Raw genomic sequence first — 21,393 nt, 5'->3', positions numbered from 1 at the left:
TCCGGCCCCTCCCAGCGCACATGCGTAGCAGCGAGGGCCGGGCTCGCTGGGCGCTGGGGGCTTGTGGTTCCCGGAGCTGCGGGCTCTGCGTGTGTCGCCGGCGCCCTCCATGGCTGCTCGTCCCTTGCCCGCTGAGTCGCTCACCCGGCGGCCCCTCCTGCTCGGCCAGGTGGAGGGTGCTCAGGACGTGGTGAGCATGGCGGCCATCGTGCCCAAGGAAGAGGGGCTCATCAGCGTCTCTGAGGACAGGTGAGGCGGGCGGAGCGCACCTGGAGGCGGCGGAGGGAGGGCATGCCGTGCCGTGCCAAGAATAGCGTCCTGCCCGGCGCCAGCCTTGCGCAAAGTTTGGAGAGGGCCGGGAGGGCTTGTGCAAGTGGCGGAGTTGCGCAAGTTGGTAGGGTTGCCAGCTCTGGGTTGGGAAATTCCTGGAGATTTGGGGGATGGTGTCTAGGAGGGCAGGATTTGGGGAGGGAAGGGACCTATGCGGGTTATAATGCCATAGAGGCCACAAACACCCAGCGCAGGTAATTTCCTCCGGGGAACTGATCGCTGTAGTCTGAAGCTCAGTCGTAATTCCGGGAGATCTGCAGGCACCAGCTGGAGGTTGGCAACCCTGAAAGTTGACCAGGAGATTGGCCTTGGAGGCTGCGTGGTGCGCTGGTCTCTCTCTCTTTCTCTCTGCCCGGCACGCAGAGCTTGCAGGAGGCGGCTTGGAGGGCAGCTGCCTTCCCCGTCTGCGAGAGCATCGAACATGGTGTGGCTTCAGCATTGCTCTGGAGAATTCCATCGCGCCGTACATCAGATCCCCTTGCCAGGGGATTCAGAGCAGTGCTGGGAAGAGGGGGTTCAGGATAGCAGCAAGGCTTCATGCACTGGAAAGGCGAGCATGCATTGAGATGGGTGTGTGCGTGGCGGTAGTGCAGCCACAGATGTGTGGCTGGTGCAGTGCTATCAGATTTTGGAGAAACAAGGGGTTTCAGTTAGCCACATTGGTCCAGAGCAAAACCTCTAGACAGAAACCATGTAACATTGTATTTATGTATACCGAAGATTAGATTCCCCTGCCCCCAAGGTGTACTATAAAGAACGTGAACGGGTTCTCTTATGTTCTTGGTACATGTCTGTACGGTAATAAAACCCTTTTTATGTATAACTCCTGGGGCGAGGATTCATATTACATTCACAGTCGTAGTCTTTTCAGGTAAATATGGTACCCTTTACTTGGACTGATCAAAATGACACAAAACTATGTGCAAGCTGTTGAGTTCTCCAGAACTCTTCTTCAAGTCAAATGTGTGTGTGGGCGGGGGGGGGGGGGGCTGAATCAAGCTTACTCATCCATCTCTGAACCTCATTCATTAATACATGATGAGAACCTGTATAGTGTGCTGTTTAGTTGGTTGGGCTGAAGATGTGGGAGACCTGGGTTCAGATCCACACACTGCCACTAAGAATGCTGTGTTGCCCTTCAGGTAGCCACACTTTTTCAGCCTAACTTATTTCCCAAGGTTGTAGTGAGGATAAAGTGGGGAAGGGAGAACCAAGTATGTCATTTTGAACAACTTGGAGAAAGGACAGGATAAAAATGTGTAATTGAAACAGAGTTATGTATGTATGTATGTATGTCATTTATAGTCCGCCTTTCTCACTGAGACTCAAGGTGGATTACATAGTATGAGATTCAAGTACATTTCAATACAGTATCGAGGACATTTCCATAAACAGTGCCATAGGGTAAATAGATAGAAGTTTAAAAGACATAGTATTAGAGAGTAGAAAAAATACTGAAGCAGAACATAATCAATTCTAGAACTAACATTGGACAACATGGAGTACAGGTGGTACATAGGAGCACATATTTAAAGCAACAGATAATATGTAAGGCAGTACAGTGATGAACTCTACGGTCCCTAACTCATTAGCAAAGTATAAGAGGGGGAGAGAAACAACCCAAATGAATGTAGGAGGGAAGAAGAGGGAATCCAAAGCACACTCTGAAATCTATTTAATTTAGAGCCTGCCTTTCTTTCTGAGATTTAAACAAATTGAGGAGAAGGGCTTGTTTGTTTAAGGATCTATTAATTTTTTTGAGTCTCCCTTGCTCACTTATTCTGATCTAAGAGGTTCAAAGCCTCAGCAGCCGTGTAATGGAGCCTGAGCTAAGGAAAGGTATTGCTTTACAGATTTGTGTTTCTTGTTTTCTGCCACTAGCACAAGGAATTGCACTAGAAACCTGCAGGCAAGGAATTGGCAGCTTTATTCTTGTCAACAGGTGAAATTATATCCCCTTGCTTGCAGTTTCCTGGCTCTTCTTGCTGCCTCTGGGTTGCCTGGTGACAATGCTGCAGTGGCTGGAGAAACTGTAACTTTATGGGCAGCCGTCCCCTTCTGTGCAACGGTGTGCGCTTTGGCATTACCAAGCATTACAAAATGCGTGTAACTAAACCATGTTGGTCTCTGAAGAAAAGCAAAAGTGGTTTGGGGAGGGAGCAATTTAAGGCAGCAAAGCAATAGTGGGAGGATACTGAACCCTTTCTCCACCTCCTGCTTTGCCATCGCAGCCCCTCCCTCCCTACTGCTTTTGTCCTTGTTAGGTTCCACATGCACATAATGTACTGGTAGAGTGTAAACACATGTTTGGAACAACTTGGCGAAGGCCATTTATAACAGTGGTAGGTGCATGAAGAAGGGCTTAACACCATCTTTCTTTTACCACATTCCTCTAAATTTCACCCTTTCAAATTTTTAAGAAAGGTGGTTCTCGAGGCTTGTTTACATGGACTTTTGTGTGATGTTCACTTAAATCTTCACCCCTGGGCAGAAGTCCCCAGCCCCCAAATCCCTGTGGTGTAACTTCTAGTAATACCCAGTCCCTCTTGTCCCTGGGTTCTAGTGAGGATTTGTCCCATTTCCTCTTCTTTCCTTGGTTTGATCCATTTCCAGGGCTCTGCCACTGCATTGTTTCCTTTCTACCTTATTGCTGAATGGAATGTCCACTTGGAAGTAACTGCCTGTAAGGTTGCAGTGCAATTTTGCCACAGTGCGCCTGTGGGTTTCTTCAGAGCCCCTTCTCATAGCAGATCTATCTTGCCTCAGTTTTCTGTCTCTGCCCTTTTCTTCCAGCCGCCTCCATCCATTCCCACCACTTCCTCTTTTGTGGTTGTTGCATACCTTGCACGCGTCTTTCACTCTCTTGTTTCTGGGTTCCATGTCCCCTTTAGCTTTACTGCATCCGTCTTGTCGTCAGCCTTCCCCATAGACTTACTCCCTAGGGGCCTACTTGAGGTTTTAATCCCAGCCAAAGTTACCTTTCCCCCTTTCCTCATAGAGGCTGAACTCTAAATAATGAACATACTGTGCCATTAACTGTCAGAAGCTGCTGCATCACTGCAAGTGCAATTCAGTATAGCTTCTGTCCCAGTTTTAAAGCTTTTATGGACATGGAGTGTGTTTGTGCTGATCTCTATCTTTTTCCTGTTTCTAGTGCACTATACGGAGAGCAGAGATCTAACCCATAGCTGGCATTTGAATGCATTCTGGCTGCTCTAGCAACGGGAGAGTTTAGTAGTTGTTGTGTTCCCCAAAGGCACCTGTGAACTATAGCCCCAAATATTGCTGTCTGAGACAATAAAACATAATTCTTCTTTTGGGACTATAGTTGAACCCCTCCCCCCTTTCAGGTTTGTCGGCCTTCTTGTTTTACCCTATTGCCGTGGCTGGTTCATGAAACGGTAAAAACAAATCTCTGTCTCCAATATATTACCAAACTGAGAGCCAGTTTGGTGTAGTGGTTAAGAGTGCAGGACTCTAATCTGGAGAACTGGGTTTGATTCCCCGCTCCTCCACTTGAAGCTAACTGGTTGACCTTGGGCTAGTCACAGGTCTCTAGAGCTCTCTCAGCCCCACCTACCTCACAGGGTGTTTGTTGTGGGGATAATAATGACATACTTTGTAAACGGCTCTGAGTGGGTGTTAAGTCGTCCTGAAGGGTGGTATATAAATCTAGTAGTAGTAGTAGTAGTAGTAGTAGTAGTAGTAGTAGTAGTTGTGAAGATGTGTGTTACTTAGATGGATTGCATTGTTAGACAGGCTTAGCATATAAGTGGTCTAAGAATATTTTATTATTGTTGTTTATTTATAGTCCACCTTTCTCTCTGTGATCCAATGTGGGCTACATACTGCAAGAGTACTGTTTCAATTCAATATCTAGATGGGTAGCCATGCTAGTCTGTCCGTACCCGTAGAAGAGAGCAAGAGTCCAGTAGCACCTATAAGACTAACAAAATTTGTGGTAGGGGATGAGCTTTCATGAGCCACAGTTCAAGAAATGAGCTGTGGCTCATGAAAGCTCATACCCTACCACAGATGTTGTCATTTCAGTGTAAGGGGCAGATGGAGAAGGGTTAGAGGTGAGAGGCAGGCGTCTTTGGTAGACAGGGTGAGTAATACTAAGCAAGTCTACAAAATAGTAGGTCCCATATTGTTTGATGGGGCTTAGTCCCAGGAAAGCATCCTTAGGGTTGCTGCCAGCGTCCCTTTGGCACCTTCCCGTAGTACAAAAGATAGAAATACAGCCATATCCCTTATATATCCATTTTCTGGCCAACCACGCTTAATTTGGGACTCCTCCTCAGCTGCTGCCTGTCCCATCCTTGTATTTATAGTAATATTTGTAGTGCAGTAGTTGGTCCTGCCTTCTTCCTCTTCTCCACTCTCCCCATACTCCTTGTTCTAGTTGTTTAGTGACGTTCTGGACTTTTGATGGCCTCCATCTTAGATACCCTAATTCACCGCTGTTTTCATGTTGATCCAAAACATTGTTCTCTGCTAACAGCCACATCATAAAGTCTTTTTCTTACACACATGCATATTGGGTTTGCATTTGCAGCTGGGTGTGTCAGTTGTCAAGAGTCTGGGCTGAATGAGCCCTCAAGTGATTCTAAAAGCTTCGAAAGTCTTTCTTGCTAGGCCAATTAGAACATGCCTGTTGATCTTGAGGACCCAGTTTATACAAGATCAAAGCAGTGAAATTCTGGGAACTGGGAGCAATGCTACCAGTTCTCAGATAAAGGGCTTCCATTGTGTCCTGTGGAATTTTGTGATGTTTTGAAAGGTCTGAAAGGTTCATTTGGAGGGGGATTGTAAACAACCAACCACCATGTATAGTCCTTTTTTCTTGCTTGCAAACAACGAAACCTTTAAAAATTCCAGACGTCAAAACCAGTTTATTATGATACGTCTTGAATAAAATCTAACACAGTAATAGCCAACCAGTTTGACAAGTGTGATGGAAGTCAGGCACTTAGCATGGGAAAGTCTGGAGCACTTAGTAGCCTATATTCATCCCTCTGTGCCTTGGGTCAGTTTTACCCATACAGTTTACTGAGCTCAAGACAACTGTTGCATATGACAAGTAGGCAGTAGAACAGACTTGACATCATCTTCATTATCATAAATGCGCTTATATACTACTCTTAGTGCCTCACCCAGAGCAGTGAACAAGTTATTGTTGTTATAATCCCCCCAATACTGGGGCTGAGAGGCGTGGCTTACCCAAGGCCACCGGCTGAACTCATGGCAGTAGTGGGATTCGAACCAGTAGAGTACTGATTCGCAGCCAAACCACTTAACCACTGTGCTACAATCTGGACTTGTGGCCCCACTCCAAATGGGCTCCAAATCCTTGGTGCAGCAGCTTGGCCATCAAGAAGGGTTTTCATAAACTTTGGTTTTAGAAGCAGCTTAGTTAATGTTTATTTCTAGGTTGAAATAGTTGTGTTTGGCAGCTAACTTCTGCCCGTGATCTCCCTTGTTGCGGTAATGTATCATCTTGGTATCGCTTGTGGGCATAACTGAGACCATGACAGATCTTCTTTAGATCGAGGAGCCAGTCCCAAAATTTAGGAGCCGGACATTTTTTAGCTTTCATGCTTTCATATTTTAATGACCAGATTTTCTGAGACAAAAACAAATCCTAACCTCTTTTCACAATTTTTCATAATGTTATTAATGCTATAGCAAAAGTATTGTCGTATATACCTAATATAGGGTAGAACTTTGATTGTCATCATTACAACCAAAAGCTAACTTACAACTTGGATGTAAAAGACCCATTTTTTTTGAAGAATTATGAAACTGTTTGGGGGGCGGAAATCAAATGCTTCCTAGGGGCTTCTCAGGAAAGCGATATTAGTTAAACTGAGTCAGACCACTAGTCTGTCAAGGTCAGTATTGCCTGTTCTTACTGGCAGCAGCTTTTCTGGATCTTTCACATTATTTGTTGTCTAAGCCTTTTAACTGGGCCTGTTGAGGCCTGTACTGGTGATTTTCTGCATGCCAAGCAAGGACGTAATCCGCCAAGCCACATCCCAAAGAGCTGTTAGGATTTCAGTGAAGCCAATCTCTATACAGATACCTCTTTAAAGCTCCAGCTTCCATTATAAACTGCATTAGTGCATTATGAAAGTTTCACTGTTCCCTTTCATGCAACAAGTATCTGCTCTGCCCCTAATGGAGGTAGAGCTTTCTGAAGCTAGCAGAGTCCCTCCTCCAATTATGGCTAGGTAGAGGCAAGGGAAAATGAACCAGAAATGTCAGGGGCAGCAGCATCCAAGTTAAACAACAATAAGAGGTGAAGAGTTTGCAGCTGTTGAAAATACGATGCACCATGATGAAATTTCTAGGCGCCATGGCGATCTGGCACCTGGGAATTTGTCAAGGCCTGTTGTAATTGGGCTTAAATGAGATGCCTTAAGCAACGGTGGGATGAAAGATGACAATTCCTAGAGAGAGATTCCCATTTCTTTGTCTGCTTTGGATTTTATGACTGTATTCTCATTTCAAGAATTTGGCAAGTTTGGCATGTGAGAAATTTGCAAGAATGAGCTCCATCTTAATAACCCCCTATTTACAGTAAGAACTTTCTTACTGTAATCAGCGGCCTCCCTATTCCTCTTTTCATATGAATTTTATTCATCTAACAAAATGTCAGAGGCAGAGTGACAAAATATGTCTTTTTGGCTATTTGTGGAGAGTACAGCAAATGACTGGTGACTTCGGTCTCTTTTGTGAGCTTAAGCTGCAGCAATTCCTGCAGAGAATAGGAGCAGCCTTTGTTGCAACAGCATTCTCCAGGGTGCTTATTACAAATGAATCTTCTAGCAAATCTAGCATAACTCTCAAATGTGAAACCTTACGTGGCAATGAAATTCTGATGATAAATCAGTGACGAAAGGTTGATAAAGACATAGCTGTATTCCATTCATTTGGGATGACTGGGACTTGAATCCCCCTGTGTTATTTCTCTTCATTCTCTTTGCTCTTTTATAGTTCTATAAAGCCTGCTAAATCCTATTACATATCTTTAGAGTAGTGTGATTAAGTTGTAAATGACATATTGTTTTTATGTGATTAAGTTGTAAATGACTTACTGTTTTTATTATAGCCAATTGTCTTGTGGAACCTTGAAGACGAACAGATTCATTGCACACGAGTCTTGCTTTTTCAGATGTCTGAACTATTCCCATTTAGTTGGCAGAGATATATACATAAATCATGTCTAGATTATGACTTGATTAGGCCCCAAGCTATGTCAGGCATGAGAGAAATAACCCTGATTCAGATCTTTCTTTTCTCTCTCAGCTGCCTAAGCTCGGGTGGGTGATAATATGCGGTCTTAAGCTGGAGATTATTTAACTTTTTTCTCCTTTTGTTTTCTTATTTCTTATTCAGAGGCCTCCCGTATTGTGAGGCCTTAAGCGGTTTACCTGCTTCAACCTACATTCAGCTCCGGTACTAAAAGAAGGACAGGGGGTGAAATGGACAGGAATGTCTAGCTAGGGTATAAGCTTGTTGTGTTTTGTGGCAGAGCATGGACAAAAGAGGAGCCATTCCAAAGAGTAAATGATTCAGAGTGGATGTGGACCACTCTCAGCTGTTCGTTAGCAAACAAAGATGAGCCTGAATAGTGTACGTTAAACCTGTAAAGAGGAACTAGCTGTCCCAGGTCCCTGATGAGTCCAAGAGCCAAGCTACAAGTGACGCCTGACACAGGTTGGACACTTGTCAGCTTCCTTCAAGTTTTGATGGAAAATGTAGGCATCCTGGTCTTGCAGCTGTAATGAAGAGCCAAGCTGTAAAACCAGGATGCCTACATTTCCCATCAAAACTTGAGGGAAGCTGACAAGTGTCCAACCTGTGTAAGGCGTCACTTGTAGCTTGGCTCCAAGTCTGTTAGTATCGAAGCTGTGTTACGAATGTCATCTCGGCAGGTTCTCGCTGGAGTCCGCCTTTCTGCTGCGTTACTGTGACTTCTACAAGTGTTGTTCAGTGTCCTGGGAAGTTGAAATGTTCCTCTGCTCTCATGAGGCAGGTCGCTGTTTCCATTTTACAGAAGAGGAATAAACGTTAAGTGAGGGTGGTGATTTCATGAACTTCTTGTAGGCCCATAGCAGCAGAGGAAGTTTGAGGGGGAAAATGTTAAGGGGTGTGTATGTAGATGACGACAACTACCACCACCACCACGACAACCAACCAACAACAACAACATTTGATTTATATACCTCCCTTCAGGACAACTTAATGCCCACTCAGGGTGGTTTACAAAGTATAATAACAATCACCCTGTGAGGTGGGTGGACCTGAGAGAGCTCCAGAGAGCTTTGACTGACCCAAGGTCACCCAGCTGGCTTCAAGTGGAGGAGTGGAGAATCAAACCCGGCTCTCCAGATTAGAGTCCCGCTGCTCTTAACCACTACACCAAACTGGATGGTGTGGCATTCTCTGCCTTAGATATTCCTAAGCATAAACATTCCATAGCATTATTCCAACTGTTAGTATACTGATTCAGATTTGCCCCTCTTGATTTCGGCTGGGTTGTGTTTAGGTATACATCGGATAGTCACGGTAGAATGTAAGTTTGAATTCTGCTATTTGTTTTTTTGAATGCGTATACTTGGCCACAGAGTGAGGGTTGCAGTTGGCCCGAGATGAGGCTGATGAGAACTAGGGATAGAGAAATTAGTTTGTGGAATTCAGCTAATGAAGGCATTACATTGTTTCAATCCATGTGCACAGAGTGAGCTGTTCTTCAGCATAACCAGACGCCTGTTATTACCAGCCACTTCACCGCTTCTGGAATGTCTAGCTAGAGGGAAGCAGGTCTGTGTTCCATTGTTGGCTGCGTTATGGCTGATGTCAGCCCAAAGAAGGGATGTAAAGTAACAATTGGCGTTTTCAGTAACCGAGTGAGCTTTGCCATCGCTACTTTTCTTGAGCTGCATGGAACTGGTGTGCTGTTCTGTTAGAGAAATTATGTCTCTGTCCTACGCAAAGTCAAAACCCTCATTTTGAGCAAAATAAGAAGCCTAGATTGGTCAGTATTTTGTTTTTTATGTTAGGAGAGTTAGGTCCCTTTTATACAGGCTCTTTAAACCCACTGAAGGAAACCTTAAAAATAAAACACAACAACAACAATAAAAACATTGGAGCAAAACAGGTTTTGGAAAACCTGGATTAAAGCTTCATTAACTCTGAGAAAGTTTTATCCTTAAGCATTTTATCCTTACAGTGTGTGAAATCTTTTTTAAAAAATCAATTTGCTTTCTTAAGCCTTGTGAAAGAGACCTCATCAAGGAATAAGGTGGGTGTTCAATATGCGTAATGTTGGATAGAATAGGAATATAACTCTTAGCTTGTACAGAATGCCGTTCCCAGGCACATTTGAAACTAGCAGGGGAGGTGGGCTGGGGGTGCTGCCTGGTTACAGAACAAGAATCCATGGCCAGTTGGGCAGTACCATCTAGAAACTGAGCACTGAGAGGAATGGATTGATTTTCTGCAGCTGTTCTTTTGGGTACGTTCTTCTTGTTTGATTTTATTTCAGGTTTCTCTCCTCCTTGAGTACATGTTCCCTCTCTCTCCCATCCTTTCTTTAGACATGCAACTTTCAGTTGCTCAGTTCTCCGCTGTCAGACCATTGCTCAATATTGGCATTTTGGTCCCCATTTCTTCACCAAAAATTCTGTTTCTTCTGCCTTTTTGTTCTTCTACACATTTTGCCTTTTCTTTTTCTGTTTACCCTTGAGACTTCCTTTTTCTTTCCATCCTAGGTCATCTCCTTCTCCCCTGCAAAGGGAACAGCTTCTTACCAGTGTTTTGTGGCAAGTGGTATTAATGAGATGCATTTACCCCTTATCCCTGTTGGTTACATCTTTTGGATACCCTGAATTTGCCCTATGGTGAGAGGCTTTCCTAATACCCTGACGTAGAAGAACTTCACTTAAGTTTGTACTAGAGAGCCCACTTCTTCAGTGAGCCAGTGTTATATATCAGTAAGACTACTGGTCCTTCAACGTGGTGCCCCTGCCAGTACTTCCTCTGGTGCTTGCCAAGTTTTTCACAGAGCAGATGGGGCCTATTAGAAATCAGGACTTATTACTGCAGAGGAGTTAGCCGTGTTAGTCTGTGGTAGCCCTCATTCAGATGACAGGATTTCCAATGAAAAATCAGGAGGGCTAGTAAGTACCTGGGCTTTCCAGTGTGTGGTTCCATCCCCCCTTCAGGCTTTTCTTTTTCACAGGAGGTATAAGGAGGGAAGTATTCCATTTGGTTCTGCCTCCTGCAACAGCCATTTGTGGTTTGGCTCTGCCTCCTGTGGCAGCCATTTTAGGGTGGCGCTCACCTCCCACTCCAAAGGTGCCTGCAGGCTCCGAAAGGTTGGGAACTCCTGGAGTAGGATATAGGAGACCAGGTTTGAATCCCCACTGTGCCATGGAACCTTGCAGGTGACCTTGGGCCAGTCACATACTCTCAGCCTCCCTCACAGGATTGTTGTTACAGTAAAATGGAGGAGAGGAGAACAATGCAAGCATTTTGGGTCCCATTGGAGGAAAAGATGGACAAATGAAGTAAAATAAAAAAACAAAATTAATTTTCAGATGCAGTCAGTGGATCCTCACTATTTATTATTTAAAATATTTGTATCCTTCCTTCAGACCAACAAAGCTGACATAACAACAACATAAATATCCAGCAAAATGATAAAAACAATACCTAGCCATATTTGCCGTCCACCAAATGCCCCATGGCATAAACCCTTTGTACATACCTTTCGGAAGAGTGCTAGTGAATGAACCCTTATCACCCACTCTGATAGGCCTTTTCAGAAAAATTGGCCTATGGCAGAAGAATCCCATGATCTAACTGTTGCTATACCAACAGTCCTAGAAGAGGGTACTGTCAAGAGGAGGCTATCTGAGGGCCAAACTACAAGTGACGCCTGACACAGGTTGGACACTTGTCAGCTTCCCTCAAGTTTTGATGGGAAATGTAGGCAGCTTGGCGGAATGTTGGACAAGTGACAGTTGAAAAGTCCATTGGACAGCAGCCAAGCTGCAAGACCAGGATGCCTACATTTCCCATCAAAACTTGAGGGAAGCTGACAAGTGTCCAACCTGTGTCATTCGTCACTTGTAGCTTGGGCCTGAAGAACATATCTGGTGCTTGGGAGCATGCCAGCAGATGCAGCTCAATAAATATAATGTATCAGTTTAGGAAGTATGGAAAAAACACACACAAGGGGCCATGAAATGTAAGAAGCACAGGTTGTAATTAGGTAACATTCAGATTGTTTCGGGGGGAAATACAGAGTCCATTCATTATTTACATTAAGCCATTTAACCCTGGTAATAAGAGGGTTTTCACTGGTTTAGTTAAGCACAGTAGTTTGAAACCTGTTGATGGACTGCAGTTCATGTTGGAATCCTTTTGAAGTTCTTTTGTTGAAGAATTGTGACCTTCAGGTAAGAAACAGGGTCCCGGTAGATTTGCGTCTGTTCTTTTACACAGGGTCTGAAGTGTGTGTTGAGAGCAGAAAGCCATTGTTAACACATGATAGCATATATCATTCTTCAAAATGAGTAAGTGTATGAGCTCAAGATGATGTATAATGGATATACTTTTATTACCTGGATGTAATGTTGGCTGCAGGGTTTGTGTCTGGTGGTTGGTCTGTTTGTGAGTAGTTGTTCTGGGTTTAAGGGGCTGTTTGCCACCTAAGGCTTATGGGAGAGAAGTATTATTATCCAGAATGATAATGATGTGTTCAACTTATTTGAACAGGGAACTGTAGATGACAACCGGTGGTGTTCTTTCTTTGGGGCCTGTCTTTTAGGGCATGGTTTCTGGCTACCATTCTGGCTTTGCTGATCTTTCCACTTCATTTTGTAATCTCAAGAATGCCTGTTGGAAATCTTTCAAGTGTGAGTGGATTGTGTAGTGTGTACAGGGTGGTAACTGGAAGCATGTGTGGCAGTTGATGGGTTTTGGGTATGAGGCAGTGTTTGTGTGTTCCTCACATAGTTACGCAGTGATGTCCTGAACATAAACTTGTGTATGACAAAAGCTGTTGAACTTAAAGTGGACTCAGCTTCTCAAGAGCCTCCTTCCCCTGTATCTAGATAATGAAAACATTGTTGGTAAAATTATGGGAGAGTTGTTCGTTTGTAGTAGCTGAGGAAGCCTTGAACAATATTTGTAGATTTGGCAGTTATGCGGATGTCTGTGATTGTGCCATTGACCTGAAGGGTAGAAATCTGAAGCATTTACGGGAGAAGAAAAGAGTTTGGTGGTAAGGTGTGCTCTATGGTATTATCAAGGATAACGTTTCTAATGGCTTGCAGTCTGTCTGTGTGGGATGTCGGTATATCGAGCCGGCACATCCATAGTGGCCAAGGTAGTATTCTTTTGAGATACTGTCAGTGGATTGTATTTTTTCTCCTTGCTCTTTTGCAAGTGGGACGAAAAATTTCTCTTGCCTGAACAGGTCATGTGACAGTCCATGCTTTTCTTCGATGCCATCAAGCATGTTGGCAAACGCTTTCTGACTCCTGTTCCTTTGGCAGGGTTGGCTGAACGGTACCTGAACAGAGCCCTTTCAGACTCTGTTGATGCTTCTTGCGGGTACACTTTCTGGAAGCCTAATCTGGTTATGTAAATGTACTCTCAGTCATATTCCAAGTTTCAAACTTTCGTAAACCATTTAAAACTTAACTCAGTTCCCCAGACTTCAAAAGATTGTTTTTATGTCATGCTTTTCAATGAAGCCTTTAAAAAAAAAGACTTGGAAAATGAAGTTCAGTTAGAAATAAGTAGATTCAATATTATAGTTAAATATTAAACATCACTATTATTTAATGCAAGGAAGAAATGCCTGCTTTGCTTCTGATACGTTGTTTTTACTTGCATCAGTTAATGGTGTTTGCAACCCTGCTCCGTCTACAGTGAAATTCTTTTTGTTCTCTGAAATTCACTTGACCTTCTTGCCTCTTCAGTCTAGAATTTGGGTCAGTGTAATCTTTGCCTGCATATGGGCGATGTTGATTGGTCACATGGCGTTCCTAAGTCTTCACAATGACAGAAGCTTGTTTTTAAATGAGAGCTCTCAGAATTCCCTTGAATACGGTGGTTGCTTGGATGCAGTTTCCTGTTGTCTGGAATAGCCAAGGGACTGGATGCCTAGAGTTGAGAGCTGAAAAATGAAACATCTTCCCTGTAAAAATGAGAAATAAACAGTTGCTTTCAGCAGAATGCATGTCCACCCCTGCTTTTTGAGTTCAAGCATGGCACAGGGAAATCACTCCTAGCTAGGACTAGCTTACGGTATTTTGCCCCCCAGAACAGTTCCTGGGTATAGGTCTCGACCCATCATCTTTTCCTGTTCCACTGGACATGGAATTTCCTGTTTCTTGGACATGGAATTGATCTGCTTAAAAACCTTTGTCTGACTCAAACCATTCAGCAGGTTTTCAAACCAAAAAAGAATCCAGAGTGGGTAGGGTTTGGGTAACTAGTTGCTTATCTGGCTTGCAAACAAAGGACTAGAAAGGCTTATTTGAATTGGATTTCAGAGCATTAAGAAGGGGCTTCTGTGGATAGCATTATTATGTATAGCAGTGTTTAATACTAGCAAATCCGTTTTAGAACAGTACTTAACATATCCTTGTATTCCAGCTGCATCCACTAGGGAATATCCTGTAATGGTAAAATAAGAATTTTCTTCTCTCATAGCTTGTGTTTTGCTTAACAATCTATTACTGCAAGCACACATACAATCCCCCAGCACAATTTTTGCATTATGCCCAGAAACTAAATCAGTTTACTTTGCTTTGAAGTATGCATGAGCAGTTTTCATTTTAGTCCGTCCCCCCCCCCGGCCCCCGTTTGCTCCCAACTGGAGAGAATATCAGGAGTTGGATTAGTCTGTTTATAGAATTAGGACTTTGTGTGGGGGGGAGGGGGAGGGGGGAGTTTCCCTACTGGCAATACAAGTAAATAATTATACCTCCTAAAATAAAACCAGTCTATACTATCCCTCCCTAACTGATGTCCCAACATCAAATTAAGATGGGAGAGGGAATTAGAAAGGGAAATGGATCCAATAGTACCTGAAAGACCAACAAAATTTCCAGGGTATAAGCTTTCAAGAGTCAATCAATTTTATTATTACGGTCATTAACCAGTAAACAGTTTGTTAGAAAACAAATAAATAACAGTTAAAATAAAAGGATGTTAAAAAAGAATACAATCCCATATAAGCAAAGTTTTAAAATTCAAATATTCTAAAAATTAAATAACAAAATTGGAGCTACATTTAAACCTATCTGTACTTCTTTCTCTCTCTCCTAATTTAATAGGCCATCCATCCAAATTTGGCAACCATCCTGGTTAACTTTTGATTATTACCCGCCAGCATGATTGACGGGTAATAATAAAAAATTAACCAAGATGGTTGCCAAATTTGGATGGCTGGCTTTCAAGAGTCAAGCTCCCATCGTCAGATATCTGAAGAAGGGGCTTGGCTCTTGAAAACCTTTCCCATGGAAATCTTGTTCTTTTAAGGTGCTACTGGACTCGAATCTTCTCCTTCTGCAGATAGACACAGCAACTCACCTGAAGTAGTCTTTGGTTACTCTGAGCGATATAATGGTTATAAATTGAAATTGAACCCAGTGAAGACGGAGGTCCTGCAGCTGGGATGGGGGCTGCCAGATGTTGGGATCCAGCTTCCTGCCCTGGATGGTAACTTTGCCAGTGGTAAAGAGTCTGGGTGTGCTCCTGGATGCCTCCCTATCGATGGAGGCCCAGGTCACGGCGGTTGCCAAGTCTGCATTTTTCCATCTTCGTCAGATCAGGCAACTTGCCCCCTACCTGACGCCCCAGGACCTGGCTACAGTGATCCATGCAACGGTCACCTCCAGGCTAGATTACTGTAACTCACTCTACGCTGGGCTACTCGTGGGCCTGATCCGGAAACTACAACTGGTCCAGAATGCGGCGGCACGGGTCCTGACTGGTATACCTTACCAGTCACACATCACACCTGTCCTGCGCCAGCTGCACTGGCTTCCGGTTGAATTCTGAATCAGGTTCAAAGTGTTGGTTCTTACCTTTAAAGCCCTGAGTGGGTTGGGACCGGCATATCTTCGGGACCGCCTCTCCCTGTACGTTCCCCGGAGATCGCTTCGATCAGCGAATAAATATTTACTTGTGGTCCCCGGCCCTAAGGAAGCCCACCTCGCTTCAACCAGGGCCAGGGCCTTTTCAGTCCTGTCCCCAGCCTGGTGGAACGCTCTGTCAATGGAAACCCGGGCCCAGCGGGACATATTATCGTTCCGCCGGGCCTGTAAGACAGATCTGTTCCGCCAGACGTTTGGTGATTGAAGGGGGCGGTGCCATGTCGGCCTCCCACTTTTGGGGTAGGGAAGGTTCTCCCCACCACTGCACCTTGTTAATTTGTTTTATTATTTGTATATTGATTTTAGTTTTTGTTTTTATCGATTTTAACTGTTCACCGCCCAGAGCCCCTGGGGATGGGCGGTATATAAATTGAAAAAATAAATAAATAAATAAAAATAATGTTGGACAAAACTTGAGGAGACTGCAGTTCAAATTCCCACTTGCTGTGAAACTCGCCAGTTGTCCCCGGGACCTGTCATTCTCTCACAAGCTAGCCCAAACATGCTGACCCAAGCATGGTTGACCCGTAATTGCTCTACTCTGGGTCACTGGCTGATGGACTGTACGGTGTTTTATTATCAGATATTTAAATGGTGTTTCTGTATCTTAATCCTTTCTGTGAAAATGTCCAGAAATTGCATTTTATTTTTAAATGTTATCTTGATGGATATTTAATTTTCTCTTGTATTTTTGCCGTGGCTTGTTGCTAATGCAATGAAGATTGTTGATTTTTCTCAGCAGTCAGTCTACAAGCATTGGAATCTGGGTACGATTCTTCCGCATGTCTGTCCTCCCTCTGCATTTTTACGATTGTTGAGTCAGTTTATTTTCTTCCTCATATGTCTTAAAGAATCCGTTTTTAGGCAAGGATACTGTTATCATTGTTGGCATCACAGCACACTGGTGACAGTACACACCCTTTTTTATTTTTTGTGCATGCACATAGTGATATATCAATATAAGGCCTGAATTTTTTTTTAATTTGAAAATGAACACATGACCTGGCTTTGCACGGAAAAGTCTAAACAGGGAACAGCTCCACTATCCATTCCTAAGCGCCCTCCCCCCAGTCCAAACCAAAACATCCTGCCTGGACTGACCCAGAGTGAGGAGATGGAGGCCAACACCAGAGGAGGAAACCAACCTCTGTGGGGTTGGAGCCCAGAGTAGCACCTGCTGTGTCCTTTTCAAACCACGCTGTTTTTCTTGCACCGGAAGTGGCTACCCCTCTTCCCTGAGCCACTAGGGCTTTTGCAGTTTTTAAAAATATCATCACTTTCATAAACAATTGTAATAATAGATAGAGACGGTTCTTTGAATTCCCAGCTTTCAGTTTTTAAAAAAGGAAGTCTATAGCTCCTTCCTTTAAGGAGATATGCCTTTTTTCCTTATGCCTCCACAAGGGAAGAAGCTTGAGTCTTGCTTCTTTTTTTAAAAAAACCACTATATCAGTCTGGGCCAGTCATCACTCTCAACCTGATCTTCCTCACAGAGTTGTTGTGAGGAGAAAAAAGAGGAGAGGAGAAGAATGATGTAAGCTGCTTTGAGTCCCATGGAGGAGATAGGTGGAGTATAAATGAAGTAAAATCAAATAAAAAATAATAAATGAAAGCTGGAAATTCAGAGAATTTGCTGCATCTGTTATTACAATGGTATATTGATATAGCAGTATGAACGAGATGATTCAGAAAAAAGATTTAAAAAAACTAGGGGGAGGGTAAAGGAAGATGGAACGGGGAATGATTTGACAGTAACAAACATCTAATCATCAAAAAGTGGATTGGAGGGGGGTGAAACAAAACCGAAAGGAACCAAAGTGACTCAGAACCAGCTTTTAAAAAATGGGGGTTAAAGTGGTCTTAAAAGAACGGCCCCTTGGATACTCACCGTGAAGGGTCCTTCTCCTCTGAGGTAAGGAGGACATCCTGGGTGTTTCCCACCGTCCAATCGGGGAGGCAGGAAAGTTGATCTTTCTTCCTCTTCCTGTGGATGTATGTGGGAACACCCCCTTTGCCTTCAGTTCCGGAGGTCTCCCCACAGCAGTCCATACAGCAAATAACTCTACTAACTTTAATACTGAAACGATAAGAACTTGTAAGTAAAGAACAGTGTCAACTGTTACTAACTATGAACCCTGTCATCACTTTACATTACTAGACAAGGTAGAGAAACAGACAAACTGTAGCCGTTAATTAATTAGTTCAGAGGTAGAAGAGAGTGAGAATGATCATATTAGTAAACACTCAGACAGAGGACGAAGAGCTCGGGAGGGCAGGATGTCCTCCTTACCTCAGAGGAGAAGGACCCTTCACGGTGAGTATCCAAGGGGCCGTTCTCCCTCTGAGTCGGAGGACATCCTGGGTGCTCCCAGAGCAGTCCCTTCATGATTCGGGTGGGAGATGATCTTCGTCCTCTACGACGTGTTGCAGAACTCTTCTACCAAATGCTGCGTCCGCCGACGAGTACGTATGTAATTGGTAATGTTTGACGAACGTTGATACTGAGGACCACGTAGCCGCTTTGCAGACCTCTTCTATGGAGGCATTCCTCCTGAAGGCCGCGTTCGTAGCTGCGCTCCTAGTAGAATGCGCCGTGATGCCAGCTGGAACTTCCAACCTGAGAGCCTTGTATGCCTCGCTGATGCAGGTCTTGATACTATAGGCAATGGAAGAAGAAGACATCCTCTGTCCTAACTTAGGAGTGGAAATATTGACGAACAGCGACTGTGTTTGGCGGAATGCTTCCGTCCTGATAATATATGCCTTGAGCGCCCTGCGCACGTCAAGGGTGTGCCAGTCTCGTTCCCTGGGATGCTTAGGGTCCGGACAGAACGATGGAAGGACAATCTCCTGTGCTCGATGAAAAGTCGAATAGGCTTTGGGGAGGAAGGAAGGATCCATCCGGAGCACCACCTTCTCTTTGTGAAAAATGCATAGATCTGACCTGATGGACAGTGCACTCAGCTCAGATATCCGACGTGCTGATGTAATCGCGACTAAGAATATTGTCTTTAATTTTAGCCATCTGAGAGAGATGTCACGCAAGGGCTCAAAAGGAGATTTAGTGAGAGCCTTGAGCACAATATGTAGCCTCCAGGTCGGGAAGCGATGCACTACCGAGGGTTTCAATAGAGAGGCTCCCCGCAGAAACCTTTTAATATGAGGATGTGTAGACAATGAAGATGTTCCTATTCTAGGAATTATTGAGCCGATAGCCGCCATTTGCTTCTTCAAGGTAGGAGGTTTTAGGCCTCTGTCCAACCCCTCTTGTAGGAAACCCAGGATGTCTCGAATTGTTGGGGACATTGGGTCTATTTTCTTACGTTTGCTCCAGCGAACAAAGGCTTTCCACGTTGAATTGTAGATCCTATTCGTAGATCTTTTCCTTGAAGCTAGCATGGTGTCCACGACCTTTGTCGGATAACCTACTTGAAGTAGCGATCTCCGCTCAATCTCCAGCCGGTCAAAGACCACCACTCCGGGTGAGGATGCCAGAACGGTCCCTGAAGCAGTAGATCCGGGCGTATTGGCAGGCGGAATGGGGGATGGGTCGACAGCGATAGCAGAGTCGAGAACCAAGGCCTTCTGGGCCAGTATGGGGCTACGAGAATCAGTGTTGCTGCCTGGTCCTGGATTCGTCTCAGTAGTCTGGGCAGCACTGGAAGCGGAGGGAAGGCGTACAGCAGGCCTCTGGGCCACAGCGATGTCATGGCGTCCGTGCCCTCTGCTGCTGGGTGGAAGTATCTGGTGAAGAACCTCCGTACTTGGTGATTCCGTGGAGAGGCGAACAGATCCACCGTTGGAGTGCCGAAGTGTTCTGTGAGGAGGTTGAAGGTCTCCCTGTTGAGAGACCATTCCCCTGGGTGAAGAGACTCCCGGCTCAGCCAGTCTGCTTCCACATTGAGTACTCCCTTGATGTGTTCTGCCTGTAGCGAAAGAAGGTTGTCCTCCGCCCAGCTGATGATCTTGTGTGCCTCCTTCTGAAGACGTGATGACCTGGACCCTCCTTGCCTGTTGATATAGGCTTTCGCCGCTACATTGTCCGTGCGGATGAGAACGTGGTGTGAGTCTAGTTGATCCTGGAACTGAATGAGAGCTAGATAGATCGCTCTCAGTTCCAGCACATTGATCGGTAACTTTTGTTCGATCGGAGACCATCGACCCTGTCCGATTCGTCTGTCCATCGATGCTCCCCAACCCGAGAGGCTCGCATCCGTGAACACCTGGATGGGCTGTGGAGTCAGGAATCCCTTGCCTTGTCGGAGGTTGGAGTCGATGGTCCACCAACGAAGGCTGCTTTTGACTGATAGAGGAACTTGTATTCTGATAGATCTCTTTTGAGCAATGTGGTGCTGATAAGGTCGTAGAAGAGCTTGAAGAGATCGAGTGTGAAAACGTCCCCAAAAAATAGCTTCTGAATTGGCTACGAGGAGGCCCAGCAATTTTGTCAGTTCCATGATGCAGGACTTGCGTTGTTTGATGATGACGGCTGTCCTCTGTTTGGTCTTCTTGATCTTTTCCTCTGGAAGGAAGAAGGAACATAATCGCGTGTTGACTAACAGTCCCAGGTGTTCCAGGACTTGCGATGGTTGCAATGAGCATTTGGTTCTGTTGATCAGGAAGCCATGCTGCTCCAGCACCTGTATTACTAAGTCTGTGTCCTCGATCGACGCTTCCTGAGAACTTGACCGTATCAAAATGTCGTCGAGGTATGGATGTAGGTGCAGACCCATCTCCCGTAGTTTGACAACCGGGACGACCAACAGTTTCGTGAATACCCTTGGAGCAGTGGCAAGGCCGAAAGGCATGGCGCGAAACTGGAAGTGCTTGCCGTTGACACAGAATCTTAGAAAACGTCGATGAGGAGGGGCCACTGGCACGTGGAGATAGGCTTCCGTCAGGTCCACTGATGTCAAGTACTCTCCCTGGCGCAGGGCCTCCGCGATGGAGCGCAGGGTCTCCATCCTGAAGTGTCTCAGTTTTATGAAGCGGTTGACAAACTTCAGATCCAGGATGGATCTCCAGTCCCCGTTCCTTTTGGGCACGGTGAAGAAGATGGAGTACACTCCTGTGCCCTTCTCGTGCGGAGGAACCGGTTCCACGGCTCTGATATCCAACAGATGACGCACGGCCTTGATTGTAATAGCACTTCTGGTTGGGTCTTTCTTGAGTGGGGATGATAGAAAACGCTCCGGTGGGAGAGAGAAGAATTCTATTGAGTAGCCAAACGATACTACTTCCATGGCCCAGGCGTCCGCCTGGGAATCCGCCCAGCTCTGACAAAACAGAAGTAGTCTCCCTCCTACCGGGGCTTCCCTCGAGTCAGGGCTTCTGACCCTTGTCCTCTGCGTCAGGCCTGAAGCCACGGGCTTCCATGGACTTGTGAGGTCTGGACGAGAAGTTACCTCTTCGTGACTGTGATCTCGGGAAAGACCAGTTTCTCTTGTTCTCCTGTCGCTGTCTGGGCAAGGTGTGGTTTGTCCTGAAGGGCTGGAAGCGAAATGTGCGTCTTTCGTTCCCTCTAAGCGATCGAGGTAGAGCTTTCTTCTTGTTTTTCGTCTCCACTAGTATCTTGTCCAGTTGTTCACCAAACAGCTTTCTACCTTGGAACGGGTAAGATGACAATATGACTTTAGATTGAATGTCTGCTTGCCAGGCTCTAAGCCACAACATGCGTCTGGTGACCGTAGTAGATGACATGGCCCTGGCACAGAAGGACATCGCGTCTAGTGTGGCGTCGGCCGTGAAGGTACTTGCTTTCAGCATCCTATTTGCCCCTTCCAAGAGACGTTTGTTATTGTCGGGCAGTAACTCTATAAGACGTCTGGCCCAGACCACCGAGGCACGGGAGACTGTCAATGCGATGGCTGAAGCTTTA

The 21,393-nt window shown here is 45.1% G+C and overlaps 1 protein-coding gene across 2 annotated transcripts in view; it reads left to right on the top strand.

The window, feature by feature from the left end:
* The window catches only part of WDFY2 (WD repeat and FYVE domain containing 2), a 73,129-nt gene continuing 51,736 nt past the window's right edge, over positions 1–21,393 (top strand). Inside the window, exon 1 of one of the 2 annotated variants that reach the window (XM_054995843.1) lies at positions 1–249. In XM_054995843.1, the coding sequence (XP_054851818.1) occupies positions 110–249 (140 nt within the window). In that variant the 5' untranslated portion in view covers positions 1–109. The remainder of the gene's footprint in view (positions 250–21,393) is intronic. The other variant, XM_054995851.1, reaches the window with a different exon arrangement.

Source organism: Eublepharis macularius, chromosome 1, assembly GCF_028583425.1.
Source record: "Eublepharis macularius isolate TG4126 chromosome 1, MPM_Emac_v1.0, whole genome shotgun sequence".
Lineage (NCBI taxonomy): Eukaryota > Metazoa > Chordata > Lepidosauria > Squamata > Eublepharidae > Eublepharis > Eublepharis macularius.
Note: the sequence above shows the minus strand (reverse complement) of the source record. Positions and strands in the feature narration are given on the sequence as shown.